Source organism: Argiope bruennichi, chromosome 2 (assembly GCF_947563725.1).
Source record: "Argiope bruennichi chromosome 2, qqArgBrue1.1, whole genome shotgun sequence".
NCBI lineage: Eukaryota > Metazoa > Arthropoda > Arachnida > Araneae > Araneidae > Argiope > Argiope bruennichi.
Window position 1 is genome coordinate 13597973 of NC_079152.1, and position 27590 is coordinate 13625562.

At 26.4% G+C, this 27590-nt stretch overlaps 1 protein-coding gene and 1 long non-coding RNA gene across 2 annotated transcripts; one reads left to right on the top strand and one right to left on the bottom strand.

The window, feature by feature from the left end:
* Positions 1-243: 243 nt before the first annotated feature.
* LOC129961579 (uncharacterized) lies at positions 244-4120 on the bottom strand. Its single transcript, XR_008783799.1, has 4 exons — positions 3969-4120; positions 3612-3709; positions 1386-1462; positions 244-548 (listed from the first exon to the last, which is right to left on the bottom strand). It is a non-coding gene; the product is annotated as an uncharacterized LOC129961579 (long non-coding RNA).
* Positions 4121-4385: 265 nt separating this feature from the next.
* On the top strand, positions 4386-27394 carry LOC129961772 (phosphatidylinositol 3-kinase catalytic subunit type 3-like). Its single transcript, XM_056075336.1, has 22 exons — positions 4386-4642; positions 6548-6736; positions 8146-8289; positions 9361-9484; positions 10475-10657; positions 11879-11950; positions 12146-12250; positions 12820-12912; positions 14129-14314; positions 14554-14648; positions 15157-15289; positions 16811-16878; positions 16994-17099; positions 17816-17932; positions 19094-19360; positions 20505-20574; positions 20809-20958; positions 22190-22264; positions 24266-24434; positions 25480-25570; positions 26487-26612; positions 27236-27394. Exons 1-22 carry the CDS (start codon positions 4566-4568, stop codon positions 27248-27250), a joined length of 2655 nt encoding a protein of 884 aa, XP_055931311.1. The 5' UTR covers positions 4386-4565; the 3' UTR covers positions 27251-27394.
* The last annotated feature ends 196 nt before the right edge of the window (positions 27395-27590 follow it).

The following is a 27590-nucleotide window of genomic DNA, read 5'->3' on the forward strand; positions in this document are numbered from 1 at the left end:
AATTATTCATCATTCCAAGATAATCAAACAAATCCCAAAACTTCATGTCAGTCATTTTACTATGAGAACAAGTTTGATATTATTTCACTTCCAAGACAATTTAACATACCATTTTCCAATGTACCAAAGAAATGCTGGATTGTCTAGTATCAAAAATAAAGAGACAAATAATATCAGTCAAACATACTTTTGAGATGCATATATTTAAAATTTAAGAGAAAAACATTTACACAAAAACATGCATTTTCCCAAGAAATAATATAATCTTTATTCAGCTAAAATCATCACATAATGAATAAATAAATAAGTTTTGTAAAAAGCAGGATTGTAAATGAGAATCCAGGAAGCATCCAACCAGACAACAGAGTTATCATCAATATTCATCCAGGAGACCCTTACAGATGAATTGTCATTTATCTGCTATCAGACTGAATGCAGATTAGATCTCATTTACAATATGTACATTATGAAATGATGCACATGCCCTCTGTTCCAGTCACAGTTGTGATTTCTTCACCATTATTAGCAGCCTTTACAATCTCAACAACCTGCAAAAAAATAATTATTAAGTTTTAACTTCATCTGTTTCAGAGTAATCAAAAAGATGTAAACATGAATAACTAATTTTTTATATACATTTATAATTTTTGTTGAATTTTGATGAAATTTGCTACACATGCACTTTTAGGCAAGAGGAAAATCCAGGACAACTTTCTAAGTTAAAAAAAAAAAAAAAATCAACCAAGTTTTAGGTACTTTAACTATTTTGCAGTCTTAATTATATTTTCTAAAATTTTTTATATTAACTAAAAATTTCAAAAACCTATTTAATAATATCAATTTCATTACCACATTCTCCCCCCCCAAATATTTTACACAATCTGTAACGTTATGATGAAATTCAAACTAATTTTATTATCCCATGAAACTATTGAATCCTGTGCTTTTGTTTGGACATTAACACTAAAGTAATACTTTACTATCAGTTTTATTTCATAATATATATATTATTTAATTTATAGACACAGTTATTTATAGGAGACTGGCCCCATTAATTCATATTTTTCAGCCTTATTGAAATGCCAAGGTAAATAATTTCTAAATAATTCCATATTGATAGCTTTAACAACTAGGAAAGTCAATATTAAAAGTGAACAAACTGGTCTCCACAGGTGGCTAGTTTACTCATATAAATGAAAAAGATTTTAAAAAAAACTCACATTAAAATATGATTTTTATAATGAATTTGTATCAAGATTACAATCAAGAATACAAAAACAAATACTTTTTGAACATCTTGCATTTATTTATATTTATTTAAATATGGAATTCTAAGAAACCCATACATGACGTGAATAATATCAGAACTTTTTAATCAGACTTACCTCTTGAATGTTGGGAAACTTCCCCACCTTCAATTTTGAAAATACTTCAACATCATCGATCACAACTTCAAAAGAAGCTAAAACAGAAAATCAATACAATAAAAGGCTCTAAAACATATACACATTTTGTAATTTAGAAATTAATAGAATTAAAATGAATGCATCCAAATTTATTTTATTCAACTTAGTAAAAATATATTTATCTCCTTCAATTTACTTTTAAAGTATATATAATAGATTAATATACACTCATGTATACTCCTAGATGACTTCAAGTCATGCATATTCAACTATATAGTTCTACATTTCTTTGAGACATAATGATATAATTTCAATACTTAACACTACAATGAGCAGCGTAGTCAACACCTTTTCTTATCTTATGAGAAATTAACAAACTTTAAATATTTCTTTTGTGTAATTCCATTCTCGTATTATAGCAACTGTCCTTCCAATAACAGTTATGATTTTAAAAGCACACAGACTAAAATTTTCCAATCTATTTAAACCTACTCTTTAAGTTTAGTTTCAATTAAAAATAACTAATTTAAAGAAAATTTAATAACAAGTTAACAAGTAGAAATTTTATAATACATGCTTCATATCAACCAAATGATACTGCACAAGCCCGATAGAATACTAATTTTCTAATGATCTCTATCAACTAAGGCCATAATATTTGGATACTCAAATCTAAATTCTACCAAATGAAAACAAATAATATAATAGAGAAAATTACTACATAGATCATACCAATAATATGGATATTGATAGCTTTAAAAAAAATAAACTGATATTGACTTTTCTATATTAAGGAAAAGGCAAGTTTTTCTTTTTCTTTAAAAAAATCTATTCTTTTTTTATCTTTGATGATGATCTTTCAAAAATCCAGAAAACTGCCATTAAGTAAAAATTTCATATCATTCAGAATCTTAGTGGAATGTATAAAAAATCATGCCAAGGGTGACCGTACAGTAAATCTGATCCGATTCTTCTTTGGCTTCATTTTTCAAATGAGAATTTTCTTTTCATGCATGTAAAGCATATGCTCATGTTTATTACAGTTTTTTGCTATCTTTTCTTTTCATTAACAGGCATGCTGCATTTCTCTCAAATGATCATAGTTTGAATACACTTTAAAGACCATTAGAAGGTATCTTTCAAGTATTCATGTTTAATTACTTAAAAAAATATACTTCACATTTCATATCTAGAGATGCATCTCTTTAAAAAGTTGTTCACATTACATAACAAAATCTTTTTATAAACACACACATATTTTTAAAACTTTTCATTAACATTGCAGAAAGGATATTTTTTTAAATAAATTTTTGTTCAACTGCATTATTTTACAAAGTTACTGAACTTAACTTCTTTTAAGATTTAAATAAATCTTCTATACCTATGATGTTTCATTGTACTCATGAATTTATAAAATAGACCAATTCATTAAAGAAAATACCTTCATCCTAAAATTATTTGTTTTTTTGAATCATTATAAAAACTGTATCTATTAAACAGTAAACAAAGTTAAAATCAAGATTTACTCATTCATTTATAAGCCATTTTATCCACACAGTAATATTAATCATCCATACTAATTGATTATATTGGAATGTATGGTATTCATTTATCAGACAGCAGAGTTTCCTGGATAGAATTTGAATTTCATTTTTTTGTTAACCTTTTCAAAATGATTTTATTGTTTCAAATACTTACATTTAATGAAAAGTAAAAAGGTACTTATGTGCTAGCAATATGCCATTGACTTTTGGTTTAGATACAAGCCACTGCTAAGCATAGACAAAAGACTAACATAACATCTTTAGCAATTAATAGCTGGCATGTAACTAATATGCAAATAAGAGTGTGATTTATATTAATACATAAGTAAGCTCAAAAATTAAAACATTTTTTAAAAAAGAAATTAACATATTTCTCAATTTCCAGATTCTTTAGTAATGGGTCAGTTGTTTAGTAATCACATATGTTCTCTGCCTTATACATTATAACTCATGCTGAATGTGTGGGATTTCACAAAATTATCATATAATAATTTTGGACAATTTCTGTGAAATCATGAGATAATAAATTATTCTTAAACATAAAAAACAAAACAATTCTTTTATTAAAATAAAGTTCTACTAGTAACAAAAATTTTTACCACGTTGCATGAGAAATTTATTTAGCAAAAAAATTTAAATTAGAAAAATTAAATGAACTTACATTTCCTTCCAACTGCTCCTCTGACAGTAGCATCGGGTACGGCTTGAAGAACCTGTCGCTCCAATTCCTTGAAGCGAGGTTCGTAACCTCACATACCACTGGATGAAAAAATTAAAACACCCAAGATCATAAGAAGTCATCAAAATTATATTACGTTGATGATTATTTAATATATCGATTGCTATTCGCAAATTACAAATCTAACAAATTATCTTATTTGAATTCTTTTAAAATTTTGTACTTAGTAGATATATTTCTTACTACTTTGAGACGGATAAAAATAGCTCACATAAAATATTGAAGAATGGTATTCGGAATGTAAAATGAAATTACAAGAAAAGTAAAACAAATACCTACCAATACTCAACTTCTACCGTGACTCCCATCGTCAATTATTGTTCCTTGCGGAATAACTATTAACGAGCTATCAAGTTCAAAAGGAAACGCACTATTGCAACAACTGCCCCAAAAAATCTGAAAATGCAGTTTTGTTTTCTTCCTTCAACACCTTTCACTTCATTTCCGATCATGATGAAGCTGTCATATATCGTTTCAACTTAAAAAAAAATAATTCAGAAGAATTAGAATTATTAGATGTAAATTGCCAAACAATAGTTGGAATAATCAAATTTATTTTTAAAATTAATGAAGAAAAAAAAGGTACGAGATAAAATAAACTAAAGCCAAATGGAACTTTAATGTGTAGAATCATGCTTATTATCGAAAAATGATCTGAAGCGAAGTGATATATTTATTTCGGAAGAATTTTTTTTTATTTATTTATTCTCTGTTTTGTACATGGTATGAATCATGAGCGATTTCTAAATATTTATTTTACTAACAGCTGACATACTTCGGAAATATGTGGCTAACGTTATTGACATTAATTTTTCAAAAAAATTCATAGCGTATTTTAAAGGCACAATTTATTAGCAAAACAAAAGAATTGTAATTATGGGGGATGACAAATTTTCTCAGACGTTCAACTATGTTTACAGTTGTAACATGAATTGTAATTTTAAAATTAAAATGTAAGTATTTTCAACCAATGCATAGCAATTATTGCATATGCAGTCGTTTACTTAGATATCACTGAAATATAATTTTATTGATACTTTCCCTTTCTGTCTCATTTTAAATATTTATTTATTGTCATCTCTGTGACATTTTCTCTATTATGCAATGTAGCAAATAGTCTTAATTTTTTTTTGAAAAAAGTATTAAATATATTTGAATTTATGCACAAGATGAAAAGACTGCCATTCAGCATTCAGACTAAATGGTATAAACTCAATTATATTTAGCTTGGGAATTATATTTTAGTGGAAATAATAAAAATCCTTTATATTTTTGTGTGTTTTCTAAATGTACAGCTAATTTAAAAATATAATCATCTATAAAAAAAATTTAAATTATATCTTTCTAATTCTGGAAAACATAATAGCAAGTGCAAATTTTGCTTTGATACTTTCTATTTTATAGCATTCTAGTATTAAAATTGTAATTAAAATATGTTTTCTGTTTGAAACATTGAAATTTGATGTATATAAAATTATTTAGTTTCAAAGCATTTCTATAAATATAATTTCAAAATGTATCCTTTCTCTTGTTAAATAAAAAAAATATATATAATATTGTGAAACACTCTTGTGAATAATATGTCAATTGATGCTTGTTTACTGTGTTAGTCACATAAAAATGCATTTGATTTGGCATAAAAAAATATGGTTAGAGAATTTTCTCATTTTTTTATTATTTTATATATCTATAAAATGAAAAATATTCTGGAAATTTTAGCAAGTGCTCAATATTTATTCAGATATAGTTTGAAGAGGAAGAGTTTTTAGGGCTTTTATTACAAGATTAATCAAACTTTGCTAGTGATTCTTTGAATAAAATATAATTAAAATAAATTTCTGCTTTGAAAAGAAACTGAGAATAGCTGTGGTGGTCACTTATAAACACACTCAGTTACAAATATTCTTTATATTACTGACCTTAAATATAAGTTTTTTTTGGGAATCAAGAAAACTTATGTAATGTCACTGCTTTGAAAAGAAACTGAGAATAGCTGTGGTGGTCACTTATAAACACACTCAGTTACAAATATTCTTTATATTACTGACCTTAAATATAAGTTTTTTTTGGGAATCAAGAAAACTTATGTAATGTCACTGTTATGCAACTAATTTGATTATCATCAATGCATATATTATTTAGATGTGTATCTGCATCCTTTAGAACTGATATATGTATCATTAATATCCTGTATTTTTCTTAATTGCTTATAATTTAGCTTATAGCTTTTATGATACTAAAGAAAAATTTGTCATGCACATACTGGAACTTATTAAAAACTGACTGCTTGATATGTAGACTAGAGTAGAATATCTCTTAATTGAGGAGAATAGAACCTTGCAACTCTTGGAAAATATTTCTTCAACATACTCTTTCATGTTTTGGATACCGTATCGAAACCATTTCATGTTTTTCAGATCACCAATCATATTTAAATGACTTATACATATTATTTAAAATCAAAATATAGGCAGGTAATTTATATTTTAGAAAAACTGTATTTTAATGTTACTCTACAGCAAATTTGAGTGAAGGGAATACTGTTCAATATGATTTGGTAGATAGGTGAATACTGTTTCTGAAGAAATCCCAAAGACTAGGGATAAGACTTTACATAAGACATTGTTTCCACATTGTTAATCTGTTACATATGCATATATTTATCTCATAGACTTAAATTTTGAATAAAATTTCTACCTCTGAAAATTCTATTAATTTGTTCAGACAATTTATTATATTATTGCCTATTAAAAATAATTTAAAACAGATGGCATTTTTTAAACATTTTTTATGTATTATTTCATTTTTGCATATATATATATAATATTGAAATTCTATCATTTTACATATTCTTTCAGAGGAACTTTAGAAGGACAACCCCCAAAACCGAGTTACAAAGCCCTTATAGAAAATCCAATGTTAAAATTTTCTGGACTTTGTCAGGATAAGTGCTCAGATCTCTATGTCACGTGTGAAGTATTTGCTGACAATCAGCCGCTAGCATTTCCTGTGCAAACATCATATAAAGCATTTACAACCAGGTGGAAGTAAGTATTTTTAAACCTTAATTTGTCTAATCTTTCATCAGCAAATTGATTTTCACATGGAAATTATATGTATCTTATACTAAATTTATGTGCTTCTGACCAGAATTATCTTTTGGCAATTGTAGCTGGTCAATTAAAAAAGCTTTTTCCTTTTTGTAGAAGACCAACCAAAATTATGAAATTGAATATATTAATATTAATCTGAAGTGCAATATTATAATTTCTACATAGGTAAGTCTGGTGTGGAAAAAAAGTTTTGAAGTTGAAATTATACCTTCTCTCATCCATCTGCTTACTTCTATTTTTTAGGAGAATTTAAATGTATTTAGAAAACTTAATTTATTTCATATTAACCTCCTCTTGTAAACAGCTGTTTGTTTAGGAATATTGGTTACATTCAATTTCAACTAAATCTCATGCATAGTATTCAATTTTTACTAAAAGGATTATATTTTTAAGTATCAGATTCTGATAGATGTTTAAGCCTTATTATTTTAATAACTTTACACATATTCTGTTTATTATCTAAATGAACTTTCTTAATTGAGTTAAATGCTATAATATTACCAAACTTTCTGAAAAATGTCTTCTAATTGTATATTGTTTCTTGCTATACTATAACTTTCTTATTCCTCATGCAACTATTAGAAGATAATAAACAGAAGGTTTCATAAGCTTTTGACATTAAAAAAAAAGACTCAGCATAAGTATATTCAACATTAAAGATGATAAGAATGGTTTGAATTTCAATATCGCCAATGAACTCTATTATTAAATATTAAAAAAAATTATCAAAGTTCAAAAAAGAATATTAGAATAACTAAAGTAGTGTCATAAAAATAACTTTTAAATATTTGTTAATTTTTTTTGCATTAATATGCAGTATATATATATATATATTGAAGTTATTGTGGAAAACTCCAAACTTTTGCTTACTTTTTCATTTATTGAATTTTCAAAATTTTTTTTCACATTTCCATCCTTTAATCCAACCAGGGGGGACACCTCAAAATGAGGATGAGATGCTTCCAACATGGTAGTCGGATCTTGCTGGAGGGTACACAGAAAGGTGGGGGTCTGGTTCCTCCCATTGATGATGGGACATATTTCCTTAGAAAAGGGTTGTACCATGGCCGCTGATGGCCCTTAGGACTTAACTATAGTCCCCGCCAGTGTTGCTATTGCGGCAGTCCGGTCATTCAGTATTTATTTTCTGTGGGCCTTCGGGCGGGTCGAAGAGTCAGTGATATGACTTTTCATTCTTTAAAATAATATTTGTACCAATTATGAGAATACTCGATTAAACTGTCTGACTTGTTAAATGTCAAAACACACTTACACTATCCTTTTTTATTAATGTAGAAAATATAATGTACATCATATATTCATTATTGATTTTGTTTTGATAGCTGGAATGAATGGTTGACTCTACCTGTGAAGTTCTGTGAGCTTCCACGTAATGCTTTGCTTGCATTAACTGTATGGGATATTCTCGAGCCTAATGTAAGTGTTGCTGTTGGTGGTGCCACTGTTTCGATTTTTGGAAAATATGGGTAATAATCATTTATGTACTTTGCTTCTCATTTTGTGTGTTTATTAAAAAAAAAAAAAAAAGGTGTTTCATAAATAACTTTTAATATACTAACCAACCAACCTGTGATAATCACCTGATTTGCTGAGAAAATTGATTGAATTTGAATTCAATTAAATCTTATACATAATTTGATGTTCAAAATTACCTTTATAAAGTATTTTTAAAGAATAAGTTTATGTCAGACAATAAAGCCATGTTATTTTAGCATGTGATTAATACTTTTCTTTTGTACCCAAAAAGTACCATGATCGCATGTGGAAGGCAAAGTATTATTATTGATTGCACTAATGTTGTTTAGGTAAGAAGAGTAGTTAATTGCCAAATAATACATATTCATTTTGAAAACCTTTTTATAGAAATGACTATGCAAAATCCTCCTTTGGATATTTTAAATTCATCATAATCTTGTGCATTAGGATCCACAATTTTTTTACTTATGAATTCAAGTTATATAATTTTGGTTTTTACTTGCTTTCCAAAATTATGATATAAAAAAAAGCTAATATGCATAAAATAAAATAAATAAAACATGTAAGTATTTCAGAATATTGTAATGTAAATCTTATTAAAAGTCGCATTTACAGTTAAACAAACATTTTGTGCCATTATTTGTATGCTTGTTCTCTTTATTAATATTTGTCACAAATTGCAGATATGGTATTTTCATTTCATATTTGTATTTATATTGCTTTGAATAAATTGTTTATTTAGTATTAATTTTAAATTTTCCTATTTGATTACTACACTTTTTATATTTCATTGAATCTTCCAATTCTTTCTTTCAAACTATATATTTTCTTCAGAAATACTTATGATACTCAATGCTAGATATAGACTTAAAAAGGTCCTAAACTATTTGAGATATTGGGCCTTATAATGTATTTATTGCATCCAGTATTGATTCTGCAAGAAATGTTGTATTCGGTTTAGTGTAAATTAATTTTGTATCAAAATAATTGTATTGTCTTAAATAAAATGTAGAAATTAAATTTGTTATGTATAAAAATTATTGCCTCTAATTCTTTAATAGGGCTCTTCGTCAAGGAATGCATGACCTTAGACTGTGGAATGGTGTTGAAGCTGATGGCTCTCTTAATACTAAAACACCTGGCAAAATTGATTGTTCCAAGGAACAGATGAGTAAACTGTCCAAGGTATAATCATTTAAACATTTTATCATGTTATGTCTATATGATTTAAATTGAAAACTCTCTATTGTTTCCTTATAAATAAGTGGTTTCTTCAACTTTTATGAAACAGAATGTGAGTGATTCTAGTGTGGACACATTAAGGATTTTTCAAATGCATCACAGTTTTGGATTAATTTTATAATTGAAATTGTTATTATTAAATTTTTATTAATATTCTTTCCAATAATTACAACATAATAACATTTTTATTATCATTGAAATAATGTTATCAATAAATTCTTGTTTTACTGTTATGACATTATAATACTTTTTTTGTGACACAATTGGACATCTAGTGGTATGATGTGCTAATATCCAATTATATGCTATTTTATTACAAATTTAAATGCCTTAGCAGCAAATTTTTATAAAAGGATTTCAATTAGGACTGGATAACAGTTAGATCTGTAGCATATATAACATGACAGAAATTGTTAAATGTGTGTTACAAAAATGTTCATAATGAAACTTTATTCCATTAGAAAACATCAAATACTGGTTACAGAACTCAGATGTAGCAAATACAATGTATTGCTTACAAAACTCAAACACACACACACTTAAACAACAAGTTGTTAATCAAATAACAGCAACAGTATGATAACTATTTTTGCACCTGCTCATAATGTGATAATACTCCAAAGAGGATTTCGCTTGACTGACTAGCTTTAATTTCTGCATTTAGTTTCATTTTCTAACATTGATGGAATTTTGTTGATGAATCTTCAGATCTCTGTTTCTAATAGAAATAGAATGAAAATTCTTCTACTTTCCAGAATCTTTGTATTTATCACCTAGGTTGGAGATCATTGACTGGCAACCATTAAAATTATTTGTAACTCTTTCTTTCTAACTATAAGGCTAACTGCACTGGGAAACAATATTATAAATTCTTAATAAAGGATAATGATAATGGAATTTAAATAACATGCACTATTTGTTTTGTATTTACAGTTAACAAAAAGACATCGCAATGGCCATATGATAAAGATGGACTGGTTGGACCGTTTAACTTTTCGAGAGATTGAAATGATCAATGAAAAGGAAAAGCGGTCCTCCAATTTCCTCTACCTCATGATTGAATTCCCTAGGATCGTTATTGGAAATCAAGAATGCACTCTTGTTTACTTTGAGGAGGTTAATAGTTCAATTTACAATATTCTGTTGATTCTGATTTATTCTTAAGACATTTATATTTTAAAGCATTATTTATGTTTTTTGATGTTATTTAAAAAAATCTATTTTAAATTAGATTTGTAATCACTTGTATGTCATAAGAATCATATGTTTTATACTAGATGAATTAATAGATTGTCTATTAATTTGAACTTGCAGGATAAATATATTAGCTGAAATCCAAATCAATAACTTTGTTTCTTGCATAATTTATTTTGTAAACTTATAACTGAATATATTATCTTTATTGATATAAATGTAACTAGAAAAAAGTATTTATTGAGGAATAATAAAATCCTTAAAAATATTATGCATAGGACTTATAAAAACCTTATTGGGATTTATAATCCATTTGGTTGTTAAAAGGTTACTGTAACTTTCTCTTGATAAAGAAAAATTAATCCTTTTTATTTATGTTGCATTAATTAGAATACTGCTTAATTGCTGTCACCAATGGAAGCAAACATTTTCTTAAATTACATGATTAAAAAAAATGTACCATCTACATATGATATAAAATTTAGATAATGGTTCTGTTATCGAGCCAAATGCGAATGGGAACATAGAAATTTTTTAAAAATTTAATTCACATTTAATAATTTTTAGTCATTTTAAAATGTTTATTATTATTTCTCCATGTTTGGTTTCTGTAATTTTGTTCATTGATTAAAAATTTGTATTTTTGATCAATTGACACACACACACACATATATATATAGAAATTTTTAAAAAATTTAATTAATATTTAATAATTTTTAGCCGTTTTAAGATGTTTATTATTATTTCTCCATGTTTAGTTTCTGTAATTTTGTTCATTGATTAAAAATTTGTATTTTTGATCAATTGACATATATATATATATATATATATATATATATATATATATATATATATATATATATATATATATATATATATATATATACACACACACACACTCACATACACCTCTTTCTTTTACTCTCAAAAGATAAAGGGGGAAAAGGTGAACTAAATGCTGACAATTTTTCATAGGCATGATAATATTGAATATATCAGATTTCCTGAATCAGTTTGTTATTAAATAATGGCATTTCTTAAGAAAAAATTAAAACAGGAAGAAAATTAAGATATTGATTTAAATTTTGCACTGAGAAATTCAAAATCATATGCATGTTTATTAAATTGCTTTTGTTTCGACAGGATGGTGATGCTCTGTGCTATAACAACAATTCTTGTGAAATTGTTTTAGTCCCTGATCCTGAAATATCTGGGGTATGAACATTTTTCCCATTTAATTTGTATGAAATCATTATGAAATTTGTTTTATAATCAATATGGACAGCTCTACATTTGTAATTGTGTGTTCTCTCTTGTTTTTATATGTTAATTAATTGGTACTTATTGAATTTTTGAATAATTATTTAAGTTGATACGAACGACTTTTTAAATGTTTTATTTTTTCTCCAGCAAAACTTGGTGGAAGCAAAGCACCATAGATTAGCAAGAAGTTTACGAAATGGTCCTACGGATAGGGATTTAAAACCAAATGCAGCTGTTAAAAACCAATTAATGGTAAGCATTCTCTGTGTTTAAAGGCATCCATGAAAGTTTTTGAAAATGGATTTTTATGAATAACAGCTTTGAAATATTTTGTAGATGACTGCATTTAAAAAATTTTATTATATTAATTTATCATCACTTTAATCTGTTCTGCAATTTCAAGATTGATTTTGCAAAGCCTGCTTTATTCTTCATCATACTTAAAAAAGTAGAAAATAAAATATTAGAAATTCAAAATATTAGTTTGTCTAAATATTGATAAATAAATTATTGTAATAATATACTGATTATTTATTCTGTCATTATCTGAAATTTTCTATTTATTTGACATAAGCCAAGTCTTTTTGGCGTTGCCAAATGTTAATTCAAATATTGTAATTGAAAAATTCAAACACTAATTGCTATAATTTTAGAAAATTTATTTAGATTATATAAGACAATTGTGTTTAATTGACATCTATATAAAATTGTTCTTTTTGTTGTTTATTTTTAATACTATGTTTTCAATCTAATGGTCAATAAAAAAAAAGAGTTTCTGAATATAATGATATTTATGCTTTAATCTTCTACTTTGTTTAAAGGCCATATGTGACTACCTTCCAACTAAAGTGCTGACATCTGAAGAACAGGATCTTATCTGGAAGTTCCGGTTTACCCTAATTAATTATAAAAAGGTATATGTTTCAAATTATATTATTGTCTTTAATAAAATAATTAGAAAAGAAGCCAATTACAATTTTATGCATCTTTAATTCTTCTCTTTTTTTTATTTACGATATTGATATGTTTTTTTCTGCATAATCCATTTACTAATTAATCAATAACCAGATGGATTCAGTATTTTTTCTACAGCTTTTGAGTTCTTTGAGGTTAAGAAATTCTTGTTTTTACTTATTAATGTCATACTTAATTTAAATCATAGATTATAGTAAATTTTTATTTAATTATGGTGAAAGTACAAAATAACTGAAATAAAATAAAAGTCTAAGAAATTTTTAAAAATGTTTAAATTTGATTTAATTCTGTAAAAAATTGTCAAAAAAAATTAATAACAATTATTTCAAAAGACTTTTTTCATAGATAAATATTGAAACAATTTTTACAATATAATAAAATATCAAAAAAATGAATATAGCTTTTGGATTTTTTTCCACTCCATTTTAAATTTCTTCCAAGGATTATTGTTTTTAAAATTGATCTAATAATATATTCCAAAAGAGAATTGTTTAGGAGGTTGCAATAAAAAAATTTACTTTTTAATTAAAGCAGAAAAAAAAATTAATGTGTTTGATTTTGCTTTGGAAATAAATTGTAATTGTCTTACAAAAAATACCCTATTTGTTAATGAATTAAATTATAAACCTTTCAGAATTGGAGTGCATGTTTTGTTTGTCTTGTTAATGAGTTAAGTTAAAAAAGTAACTAATCAATTGGAATACATGTTTAAGTTGAAGTTATATGTTGAGATTTCTGAGACTGGTTTAAAAAATAATAAAACTAGCTGCCTCATTGATTATTAAAATTGATTAATTTTTTTATATGAATGTATCATCAAATTAGTCACATTTATATTTTTTGTTGGAGGTTACTTTTACTAATTTTTTTATGATCTCTCAGTATATAGTTTTTGTATTATGTGCCATATACCTTAAAGAATAATCTAGTAAATTTTAGATAATTTTCTGTCAAAAGTACTGGTGGAGCATCAATTTTTAAAACTTCCATTCATCAATTGCAGATCCAGTTTTTTTTTAATTAGAAAAATGCATTTACTAGTTATTATTTTTTCTTTTAAAGGAGGTTATTTATTTTTGGAAAATATACAAATGATTAAGTATCATTTGAATCTCAATAATATGAAATATATCAATATTATCTCATCTAATGCAGGGACTTGCAAAATTTTTAAAATGTGTGAACTGGAAAATCAGCAGTGAAGAGAAACAGGCTCTTGATTTACTTGCTAGGTGGCAGGCAATGGATGTTGAGGATGCCTTAGAATTGCTTTCACCTCAATATACTCATCCTATTGTCAGGAGATATGCTGTAACAAGGCTGAAACAAGCTTCCGATGAAGTAATTGTATATTTTATGTTTTCAATAACGTAATTTTTATATATTTTGTCTGTATATAAATTTGTATTTGTATTATTGTTAAATGTTCTTTTTGAAACCAAACTTGGTATTCATCATCAGTTAGGTGATGAATATTCAGCTAGTTAATATGTCGATGTTCCTTTTGATTGATATTTATTATCTATTAGATAATAAATAGTGGATGATTATTTATATTGATTTTTTTTTCTTTCTCTTAGGATCTTCTAATGTACTTGTTGCAATTAGTCCAAGCTTTAAAATACGAAAATTTTGCTGAAATTGAAAAAGCGCTGGCAGATTTGGAAAAACGAAGGTACTTTTTAATCTTAGTATAAATGCACGTTATTATTAATATTAAATTTAATTTAAATAATAGAAAACTTTTCAGTCATGTACTTTAAAATAATTTTAAAAAGTGCAAACTTGCTTTGCAGTTAGGAGTTTCATTATTGTCAGAATTTGTATTATATATTAGGGAACATAAAGTTCTAACAGTTAACAATTTAACAGTTTTATCTTTAAATATGTGTATTTTGTTGTAATTTTAATAGTCAAATCAAATAACTTTCCTGCCACTTTTTAAACATGAATTGAGGATAATGTTAACAAAGGTACTTATATTAAAACAATATTTTTCCACTTATTTAATTTTTCTATGCTTCTTTTACTTATTTATATAGAGTGACATATGTTTTATTAAAAAAAATATAATGGGCAATTTAAGATTAAAATATTTATTTTAGCTATTATTATTCTTGTTATTTTATTCCATTAAATGTCCTTTTAAAATGTATTCTTATACTGTGTGTTTCTTATTGCAGATCTATCTCTTCAGTAAGCAATGATTCCGAAAAACTTGAAAATTTTGGAGATCATCTGAAAATGGATTCATCTTCTAGTTCATCTGAACCAGCTTCATTGGAGACTCCTTTTTCTACAATAAAAAATATGGATGTAATGGAATTTAAATTAAATTAACTGAATATATTATTACAAACATTTATGTGAAGTAATAATTTCTAAGTAAAACTAGAGATTAGATTTCTAAAATGTATTGCTTTTATTTACATTAATCAATCTCTTCAATTAAAAACTGGGCATATTTTAATTATATTAATATAAAAAAACATATGTAATACCCAAGCATGGTCATTTAAAAAAGATTTTTTTAAAAAAATGTCCAGAGTCTGTCATGAGAGGAAAGAAAGAGAGAATGTCTGGGCTGTAACAGGGCGAAGCAGAAAGAAAAAAAGAATCAGTATTTGAATTCAAATGTATTGAATTAAATATTAATTTATTTTATTAAATAAATTTATTAATTAAAAGGATAATAATAAAAAAAGAGAAAAACGAGATATTTAATGAAAATTAATACGGAAAGCACTGATCCCCCCCTCCAAAAAAAACTCAGATTTATTATCTGATTAATTTTTTTGAATTCTTATTCATTGTGTCTTTTACATTAGGAATGATTCATGTATAGCTTGTTGAAACTGAAAACTGATATTTTGAAAAGAATATTTTTTTCAGCATGTTTGCTGGTGATATGATAAATTGATTTGAGTGATGGAAAAAAAAAAAGACATCTTTATAACCCTACATATTTTTTTACTCCCTACTAATATTTTTATTCCAATAGTGGAATATAAATCCTAAACATTTTGCACTGATACTATTATTTGATCGAATATATTAGGTATATCATCACTTATAAAGTGTTTCTGATTTTTGGCAATGTTGTAAATTTTTTCTTCTTTCAACAGAATAAACTTGTAAACAACAGTTTTTTTTGTTTGTTTTTTTGCATCATTTTGTGATGAAGAAATCATATGAAAAAAAGAATATGTGAGTCAATCTTTCAGTTAGAAAAGCTACTTCAGTAAATGCTTAATAAATTGTAACTTTTTAAAAGTAATGACATAATTATTTCAAAGTTATATATTAAAGGCATATTATTTGTAACAATGTTCACCTCATAATCAAAATCAGAATGATCAAATTATTGTTTCATTTATTGGGCACTCGTTTAGTTTTATTTTAAATTGTAAGTTGTTTAATTGTTGACTTTATTATTAAATTGTAATTAATTATTATTATTAACATGAGTATTACTATTATTTTAAATTTAAGTATTAATTGGAGTTTAAATTATTTATTTTATTTTATTATTTTTATGCAAGTTTTATTATTATTAAATTGTGTTTTGTATTATATTAAGTTTTTTTAGTGTATAACAAAAAAAAACAACAATATTTACTATACTTTAAAAATATTTTGGAACAAAAATTTAATCATTTCAATTAAAATTTATTTAATTAATTTCAAAGATTTAATTAAAATTTTAATTATTTGCTATACTTCCTTTTGTTATAGCATATATGCCTTTTATTAAGTTTTTGCATATTAAAATATTTGTCTTTTGTCATTTTTAGACTGATTGAGTATGAAAAATTGTAATATTTTCAATAATTTCAGACTGACCTTGCTACTTTTCTTATTGAACGAGCTTGTGCCAATGAAACTTTAGCGAACTATTTTTATTGGTAAGAGATATTTCCACTCAACATATGTATTAACATGTGATATTGTAGCTTAAAAGTTTATTAGAATTTGTCGTTTTATATTGTTGAATGATATATTTTTGATAATTTTCTTTAGGTATTTAATAATAGAAGTTGAGGAGCCTGATAACCATAATAAAGAAAATCAAGTTAAAAAAATGTATCATGATGTGATGAAAAGGTTTAGTTTAACACTTCAGAGAGTAAGCTGAAATTATTTTTATATTTTTAATTACTAAATTTAAACTACAATTTCATTTATTTATTTCTATAAATCTTTTTAATGATTTTTCATATTTGATTGTCTACAATGAAATTTTGCCTTGTTGATAGGCATACAATCTCTGGGTAGTGGCTTTGATGAAAGTGTGTTTTTCTTTTTCTTCTGTATATCTCATGTATTCCTCTCAACAGGTGTAGATGAAGTGTACTGTTGATATCCATATGCTGTTCAAAAAAGTGTAAATATTTCACTTGAAAAAAAGTGATTAGTTTTTTTCTTTAAATATATACAAAAAATTTCAGAGACAGAAGAAGAGGACAAACAATGTAAAAATTCAGTTATAATTTCCTCTGAGAATCAGGTCCTCACATTTTCAAATTTCAGTGTTGGTGGTTATTTTTTAATCAAGTTGACAGTATACCATTATAATTACTTTTAATTATTTTACAAGACTGAAGATGTCAATGATCTGTTTTTAAAAAGGTGACTGTTCTAAAAGAAAAACTTTTATTTGAAATATTGCTATTATTATTTAAATTATATGATCAGTGCAGCTTATCCCACATGCAAATCTTACACCAGAAAAGTTAAATAAAGTTGTTTTCATGAAATTTTCATGCTAATTTACTTGATTTCAAAAAAGGAAGGAAAAAAAAATGTTTAAAGTTTTGTGATAGGTCTTGAATTTTCTTTTAGGGACCACCTGAATATAAAAGGCGAAAGGAGCTGTTATATCGTGGAAGGGACTTTGTAGAAAAATTGTTGAGTCTTTTGAAAACAGTTGCAAGAGAAAGTGGTGGCAGACGTAAAAAGGTAATGTTTGCCATGATCTTTTCTAGAATATTTAAAAAATATTTTCAAAGATTGTCTATTTAAAAAATATTTTCTAATAAAGAATAAAAATTGATAAATGAACTTTTTTATATTTTATGCACATAAGTCATAACATTGATATGCCCTTATTTATGTTTAAGCTTTATAAGTATTGTTTATTACATTATTAGTCTTCTTTTGATACTTCAATTCTACTGTTCATTCTGTATTTTTCATTAAATATATTAAAATACAGTTTGTTTTTTTTAAAGCTGAAACTATTTACAAGAGTACTTCTCTTATTGTCTCCCAGTAGCTAATTTATAAACCGTTAGAGGTAGACATATAGTTTCATTTAGGGGAGAAAAAAAAAAAAAGCTTTAAGTGATAGGAAAATTGTATTGTATGTTATTTAACTTAAATATATTTTTGAAAAAATTATGAAATCTAGATTTTTATTCAGTCTTTTAGTCCTATCACTCTTGCTTAATAAAAGAATTCTTGACACTGTGATAATTAAAAAAAAAATTTTTCTGCAACTAAAAGTAATCAATTTATGAAATGAAAAACACTATTTTAGGCGAATTATTCAGATAAATTCAGTGCTTCAAAAGATGCCTTAAGGGATCATTTGTGAATTGAAATTATTATACACTATTATATTACTTTTTAAAAACAGTTTCTTAAATTAAATTTGTACATGACCCCTATTGTTAAATAGTTATAGCTTGGTGAGTTTTAATTATTTTAAATTGCATTGTTTTGAGTAAACAATTTTTTTCAATGAAACCTTTAATGCAAGCTAATTAAGCTTTATATCTCATTGAGTAAACATATTGTAACTTCGTCACACTTTGTCACTATCAAACACATTTTGTATTGTATTATTATTTTCTGTCATATTTTGATTTAGCCTTTAACATGCATTTTTTGTCTGTATATATGCACAATAGGATTCCAAGTCAGTTGAATGAGTAGAAGAATGAGAATATATATATATATATATTCTTCTACTCCTTTAACTGATTGGGGATTCTAGAGTTTCTGAGTTTAAAGTTTATTGTTATGAAAAGAATTGTGTTTTTTGAGAAGACATTGTACAAAAGGCATATTCAGATTTTTTCTTATACTTGCATTTATCAAAATTTTTCTTTTCTCTAGACTGAAAGACTTCAAGCACTATTGCTAGACAAAGACATTCACAAAATAGACTTTTTGAACTTTGAACCTCTTCCTTTGCCTTTAGACCCTTCGGTCAAAGTGAAAGGCATCATTCCAGAGAAGACCACTTTATTCAAGAGTGCCCTTATGCCCACTCGTTTGACATTCCTGACAGTAGATGATAAAGAGTATGTTACAATTTTCAAACTAGGGGATGATCTTAGGCAAGATCAGTTGATATTGCAGACAATTTTTCTAATGGATAAGGTAACATTGTTAATTTTTCATAGTTAATTTTTATTTTTGATCTTATACGAACTTTCAGATTATAAATAGATGTGATCTTATGTGGCCTCTTAAATTTGGAATTTCAAGAATATACCAAGAAGTAGCTATCCACACACATTTTAGATTCTTAAAGATAATGTACATTTCTTTCACTTACCTATATTTATTTGTGATTTCCGTCATTAGCAGTACAATTGACCCATCATGTATTTGTGATGTAAAAGAATTGAAGGATGACCATGTAAAAAATGACCAAAACTGTCTATAAGTTTATTAGATATCTCACAGGTAGCTTTATATTACAGCACTTGTGCTAATTCTTGTATAAAGAAAAAAATTTATTGATACAATTAGCATATAATTAATTAAAAGGGCATGCACACATGCATATATAACTATTTCTGTATTATGCAAAATTTTATTAAATGTTAAATAATATACTTATAATATAAATTCCAATAATATTTAGTGGATGGAATTATATTTAGTGTAATTTTTAATCCATGCAAGTCTTATCTTATTGGTTAAATCATTAAATATGTATTTTATTGGATAAACATTGGTGGTCAGTGACATTTTAATTACACTAAGCATAATTTGCTATTTCTAATTATTTGTTTATCAAATAATATGTTTTTTTTCCATTCTTTTTATTAGTATTTAGCTTGTTGTTTAAATAACTAAATTTTGAGTGATATTTTTATGGCGTTTACTTTTTTGAATAGCCTTTTTCAGGAAATAATAAATTCATTCTAGTTTTCCATGAGTTATTGTAAATCTTCTTAGACAATACTCTTCAATTAATATTTTTCGAATATTATTTTTCTATTTATTGTGAATTCCTATTTGAAGCCTTTTACATTATTAGTGTTTTACAATGAAGGTAGATTTACTTTGTTGAATTTTCTATTAATATGTTTGCTATATCTTCTGTATCATGATGTTATGTGTCATTTCCTTAATAAGTCGCATTATGGACATCTTCAAAATTTGAAATAGTTCTTGGATGCAAAATATGGTGTGTCATGCTATGATTTTTTACTAATTGCTGTTAAATGATTGACTTACATTCTTTTTAAAAAAATATAAATAACTGTATAACAATTTTTTATTCTTTATTCAGTTGCTGCTGCATGAAAATCTCGATTTAAAACTGACCCCCTACCGTGTATTAGCCTGCAGCAGTAAGCATGGTAAGTTTTTATTTCTTTTTATACACTTTGTTGAAGTTTTTTTCTAGTTTGGATTTAGATTAGAAGATTGGATTTTATTATAGATTTTTGGATCATTTTATATAATTTTGATCTCATAAATGTGGTGCCATCTGGTATTAAATTTGAGGAGCAATGAATTTGACAATAATTCAGAATGGATGCCTCATTATTGAATATTTTCTTGATTCCATGTTTTTTTTTTTTTTCTCACAGGGTTTGTGCAGTACATTGAATCATCTGCAATTAATACAATCATAGATGAATACAAAGATATCCAGAGTTATCTTCGAGCTCAAGCTCCTTCTGAAAATGGAGCTTTTGGAATTGCAGCTGAAGTTATGGAAAACTATGTTAAATCATTAGGTAGATATTTTGATACATTTTATGAGGGATTTATTGTTAGCAGGTAGCTTTATTTCAGAATTATATTTATACATAATCTTGATTTATTTATTGCAGAGAAAGTCTGTATCTCTAAAAAGTTAAAAAATTCCTATTATTTCTTTAGCTTTACTGCAGTATGACAAATAAATAATAACAAACAAATTATTTACCATTTCTTAAGTATTAAAGTGTATGTCATTGGAAATATGTTGATGGCACATTTACATAGTCAGAATTGAAATCATCTATTATCTCGTGAAAAGAAATGGAATTATTTTGTTTAATATATAAAAGCTTTTGGTGATTAGCTTGTACATTGAGAATATTGATTGCTTTCATTTTCAATTAAATTTCTTATGCATAACATGATATTTATTATTTCTTCAACAAAACATTTTTAACCACCAGTTTGTGATAGACATTAAAGAAATGTTATTTTAACATTTTGGGTAATCCATCCTCTAATTACATATTGCCTTTTATGGTATCAAAACTTAATTTCCTTATTATTAAATGCTTTTTAAATTTAGGGGGGAAATAACATGGCAACTAAATTTAGTATCTTACAAAGACAATTTCTTTAAAAAATTTTAATGATGTAAGAAAATTAGCTTGGTGCAATAATATTTTAAAGAGTTATTGAGGAAAAGCACCAAAAGCTCACTTAATTTTCAGCTAGTTAAATTTTTAAAAAACATTGCTTGGCAATGCACATTCTGACTTTCTAAAGTACATCTGTGCTGTTTTGATAGTTTTTGGTCTAATGGTTGGTCTTGCTATGTGGCAACACATACAGAAACGCTTCCTATTATAAATATAAAAATTAAATTACTTTTTTTTTTTTTAATTTTTTTTCTCTTGTCATTTTTATTACCAGTTTCTTATGTATTAGAACTTATTAAAAAAACTTATTGATTTAGTTTTTTTATTCTGAGTTAATTTCTTAATTTATACCTGTTTTTGTATACTTTAATAAATAAGTATTTTCTAAAATAGATATTTTTGCATTTGGTATAGTTCGACTAAACTTTTTTTCTCCTTCTGTTGCATTAAAATTTAATTACAAGCTTGTGTTTTGTTTGTGTTTCTGTAATTATATATTCAGTTTTACTAACTATAAAATTAAAAAAAAGAGTTCTATTTGTAAATTACACTTTACTGTTATCTATCTGGTTTTTTAAATATTCACTTGCATTCTTTCTTTTTTTAGCTGGATATTGTGTCATAACATATTTACTTGGAGTAGGAGACAGACATTTGGATAATCTGCTTTTAACTAAAACTGGTAATGTCATTCAGGACTTTTATAATAATTAATTTCTTTTATCCCTGTACTAAATATTATTATTAAAATCTTTATTTCAAAGTAATGTAATACAAATTTTAGAAACAAAGCTTTATCTCTTTAAAAGAATTCTGAAAACATGTATTATGTAAAGTTTTCGAATTGGGTTTAGAAAAGTGTATTCATGGAAAAATTTAGTCCTTAAAATATTTCACTTAGATTCCCAATTTAAATATTTGTTAGGTGCATTTGAAGACCAGCTGTACTCCTGCTATATTAATAATATTAACTTAGTCATGCTGACCAATTTTGATGAACTAAATCTTATTGTTGAAAAATATTTGGCTTACATTTTACTTGTACATTTTCTAGCAAAGAGCATTCTGATTAGTTATACATTTTGTAAAGTGATATTAATTGGTGAAATCAGTCCAGTTGTTAAAGCTAGGATCTCTGTTGAAATTTCCTTTTGCAGTATTTCTTGAAAATTTAAGTCAAGGGGGAAGCAAGCTATTATTGATGATTTATCTAGAGGTCAGAAGCTTCTTTATTAAATAAAAATTGGTGAAATCAATTTAGTGGTTATAAATTTAGACTCTTGTCAAGGTTTTTCCCTCATGAAGAACTGCACATTGAAGGAGCATTTTTGAGATTTCGCTCAAAAAGTAGGGAATGATGGAGAGTAGATTACTATTGACAGCATATCTAAAGAGTGATGAGCTTTCACATGATATAAAAATTGGGAAATGAATCTGTGTAGAGACTGGAAGGTGCAAGTTTTTTGATTTTGAAAATAATTTGGAATGTATACATGCAAAATTACATTTAATTATTGAAAAAAATCAAAACATTAGCATTATTAAAAAAAATATTTTTTTTGTTAGCTACAATATTTACATTTAAAATTCCATTGTTATCCAGATTTCTATCATTTTTATTTTTATAATTCCTGAATTTTTATTTTGATTGAAATTATTGTTATTGAAGAAACTTAGGTTAAGTTTAATTTATTGATTAGAGGAAAACTCAAAACCTTTTATTACAAAGGTGTTTTTTTTTCATGAAAAAATATATATATAAAAAATTATTTTTATAATGATAAGGAGGTAAGGTCTGTACTTTCACTTAATCGTTTGTAGAATTACTTATTTTTTTTTAACAATGCAATAACCCATTTAACTAGAAGTAAGGGAATAAGATAGTGCACGATAACGTTTTTGACAGGAAGTAACAAAATAAGACTGAGTTGTACCACAATCAAATTAAAGATTGTATATACTAATTAAAAATATGGTTACGGAAATCTCGTTTATTGAGTATATGATGAGAATCCCAACAAACTCGATAATGGATAATGATGCTTTATCCCCCCCCCCCCAAACCCCTTTCAGCCCATGTAAGCAGCACTTTTAGAATTCAATTACATCATCGCAGCCGGAGAGTTCGACCCGTCTTTAAGATCCAAAGATAAAATTAACTCAACACATTTGCTTTTCCTCTCTCACGTTTATTTATAGTTTACATGATAGGATATCCAATTTTTGAAAAGAATTAATTGGCTTTGGCTTCTAAAAGAGGTATAGCCGTAATTCTCGTATTTTCGAGAAGCTTCATTACTGTTGCTAAGTTTGTTGCCATGGTGCAAGAAGTATTGATTTGGCATCCATTGAAAATATTTGTAAATCTCTTCTTTACTATGAGACTACCTGTGCAGGAAAGCTTTATTATAGATGCACAACACTATGTTTTGGTTCAAATTCTGGAATGTTAAATTAAATCTGACATCTGTAATGAGGAACCAAATTCTAAAATCAGTTAGTAATAGTCTGGATTATCAAACTAACGTTCTGTGAGATAAACCTAAAATAAGACCAATCTCCACTCGTTGACACACCTAAAAAAATTTAACACTTGCACCTCAAATGTATCTGTATTTTTAATTTATTTATGCTCTCCTAAGGAATGCAATGTTATGTGCTAAAATTACTTTTTATTACACAGGTAAACTTTTTCATATTGATTTCGGCTACATCTTGGGGCGTGATCCTAAGCCGATGCCTCCTCAGATGAAATTGAGCAAAGAAATGGTCGATGCCATGGGTGGAATTCACTCAGATTTTTACAATATATTTCGGCAGCATGCCGTCACTGCCTTCTTGATCTTGCGTAGGTAAAAGATCTTCCATTGTCTTTCTGTCACTTAAGTAATGCTGTCAGGTTATTTTTATTCTCAAGAAAAAGAGTGAAATAACGAAAGTTCACTAATTTTGTTTACAAAGGTATTCCGTGAAAGTCGTTTTTCTTTTCTAATCTCCAGTGGACCATTAAAAAAAAAGGCAAAAGTAAAAAACAAAATAAATTTATTATCATAAGCTATTTACAAAAATGGCTTCTTTTCAATGTTATTTAAGCATTTATTATATTGGTGAACCAGATTTCCGATCCCCCTTTCAAAAAATGTTGTCTCCTATTAGATTTGACTGGTTGAATCTGTGCTGAGTGGGATGAGCGAGGATAGAATCTGGGACCTTGTGGTTCGCAGCCCAGTAACATGACCACAATACAAAAGCAATTGCTTGTGTAGCGTAGCTGTTAACTGGCTTATAAGCTATTCACTACAAATCTATTTATTAGTTTGAAAGCTTTCGTCTTTTAGCCAATTCTTCAATTCAAGGTAGAAATGAAAATTACTTGTCTCTAGTCTGCATATAAGCTGTAAGCTGCTAACACAAATTTGTTTCAACGGAACACCTTATTCAGTAAACTAATCGAGTAGTTAAGGGGAAAAACAAAAACAAAAAAACAAGCTGGTTGACCCACATGCCAAAATTGAGACTTTGGTGGAAGAATTCCTGCTCCATATTCTTTTCTAAAAAGAAATCTCAAAAACTTCCTGAGTAACAAGAAGTTTCAAAGAAAGGTAAAGCTCATCTCACATCACTGGTGGCAACGTTTTTTGAACAGAGCATCGACAATCTGGTCTAGAAACATGCAAAATGGCAGAATGGTCGCGACAATTATGATGAAAAATAACCATATTTATATATGACTTTTGCCAATAAATTCATTTTGTTTTCTATTCTTATCTTTTTTATGATGTATCGGAAGTTGAAAAAAGAAAAGGAGAATTAAAAAAAAAAAATTTCTTGCCTTTTAACTTTTATCATTTAATAATAAACTGTCATTTTAAATTTGCATTTAATTTTACATTTTAGGCATGGAAATTTGTTTCTGAATTTATTTTCTTTGATGGTGGATGCTAGCGTTCCTGATATTGCTGTTGAACCTGATAAAACAGTCAAAAAAGTAAGCTATCTGTTCATCTCTACTAATAACAAAGCAAAATGTGTGTCTGCATTGGCAATCTCCAGAACAGACTGTTTGTTCTAGAGCTGTCAAATTTGGCATAGATATATTTCGGAGGATAGAAATGTGCAGCTAATAACAATTATTTTGGAGCTTTTATTATAATTAAATTAATTAGATGTTATTAGATAACTAGATTTTTAATCTTTCTGTGGTAATACTTAAGCCCCATTCCCATGGTCCGTTGCCTTTATAGATATGGTTGTAAATCCGCAATCTCATCCGTTGTTGGACTACTCTCGCCTGTGGACATCTGTCAGGAGCTTCTTGTAAACTGTCCGTAAACTGAACAGACATCAAAAGAGCCCTGGATAACCACAAATGAGGGGAAAATGTGCCGGGCGCAAAGTACACAGGGCCATGGGAATGGAAATAACAACAATAAAAAACAACATTGAATTAGGGTCCTTTTAAAATTTCTTATAATCAAATTTCTTGCCACTTTCAAATGATAAAGAACTGTTTTGAAATGAATGCATCCTCAAACTGAACTGAATGTTCATATCAGAAAAGATATTTCTGATTAGATGGACGGTTTTAGGTACTGAATGGAATATTTTTAGCCTACTAATAGGTGAGCATTAATTTTTTTAATGAAATTCCTTATGGTTCAAGACAAATTCCACTTTTAGTGAAGAAAAATGCACCAATATGATACTATAACACTAGTACATATTGTGCCACCTAATAGGAAAGTACCAGAAAATGTATTTTCAAGATTTTGCACTGGTTATAATATTGAATTGTAAATTAGAGAATTAAAAGTGAAAAAATATTATTATGACAAAATAATTTTTACTTTTCTCTGTACTTATTGAAATGTATTGTAAAAATAGATTTTGTTAATTTTTTGAAGGTCCAAGACAAATTCCGCTTTGATTTAAGTGAAGAAGAATGCACTAACATGATGCACACTATCATTGAAGACAGTATTTCTGCAGTAATGCCAGCTGTTGTAGAACAAATACATAGGATAGCGCAAGTAAGTTCTAGTCAGAAGTTGTTGTTTCCCCAGCTTGTAATTAATCTCGCTTTGGCTGATTAAAAAGAGTTTTCTGTACAACATAATAATAGAAGATTTTGAAGAAGGATTTTGAAAGTGATTGTAATACATAGAGCTTTTAGCATTTTTATTGAGAATTTTTAAGTCCATGTGCTATCATTTGGGAGCAATATATTTTTTTTATTGGTCTCTTTTTTTTGTCAAGTTAAAGATTTAGATTTTAGTAGCATCTTAATGTATTAAAATTTCAAGCATTTGATTTTTTAAAAAAAAAATCTGTATTTAATAGTGAATTGTTTGTAATGTTTTAAATTCTGTATTTAATTATTTTGAAGTAAAATGCAATTAAAAAAGGTGTGATCAATATTTTTGAAAGATTTTTTTCTTCACTTGAAATTCAGTAGATATTCTAATTTAAAATCTATTACTTAATCTATTTCTGATAATATTATCTTCTCGTAAGAAAAAGCATGCTAAAGTTATTTTTGTACTTTTAACTAGTAGTTTTTCTTCTAAATGACTTTAATATTTATAAAGGTTTAAATGTTTTCTTTTAACTACCATTTCAAATTTTGAACTAATATACTTTTTTTTTTTTACAGTACTGGAGAAGATAGGTCATGAAGAAATCATCTTTATGCCGATAGAAAAATTCCTAATACTATATAAATAATTGATGTAAAATAAATTCGTAAATTTTGTAAACTTTTGCCAAATGTATTTTTTTCAGTAAATAAATATCTATTTTGTGTTTTTGTGTACATGCTTCATACAAAATCATTAATGTAAAGTTAGATGCTTTGTTAGTATCTTTAATTTGTTACACAACACTAAAGAAATAAATTTAGTGTATAAATTCAACAAATAATCTAATTTGGGATTATTTTTTCGAAATTTATGAGATATTCTTGATACATTTTAAAATTCACAAATTATTTCAGTTCACTTTATATATGT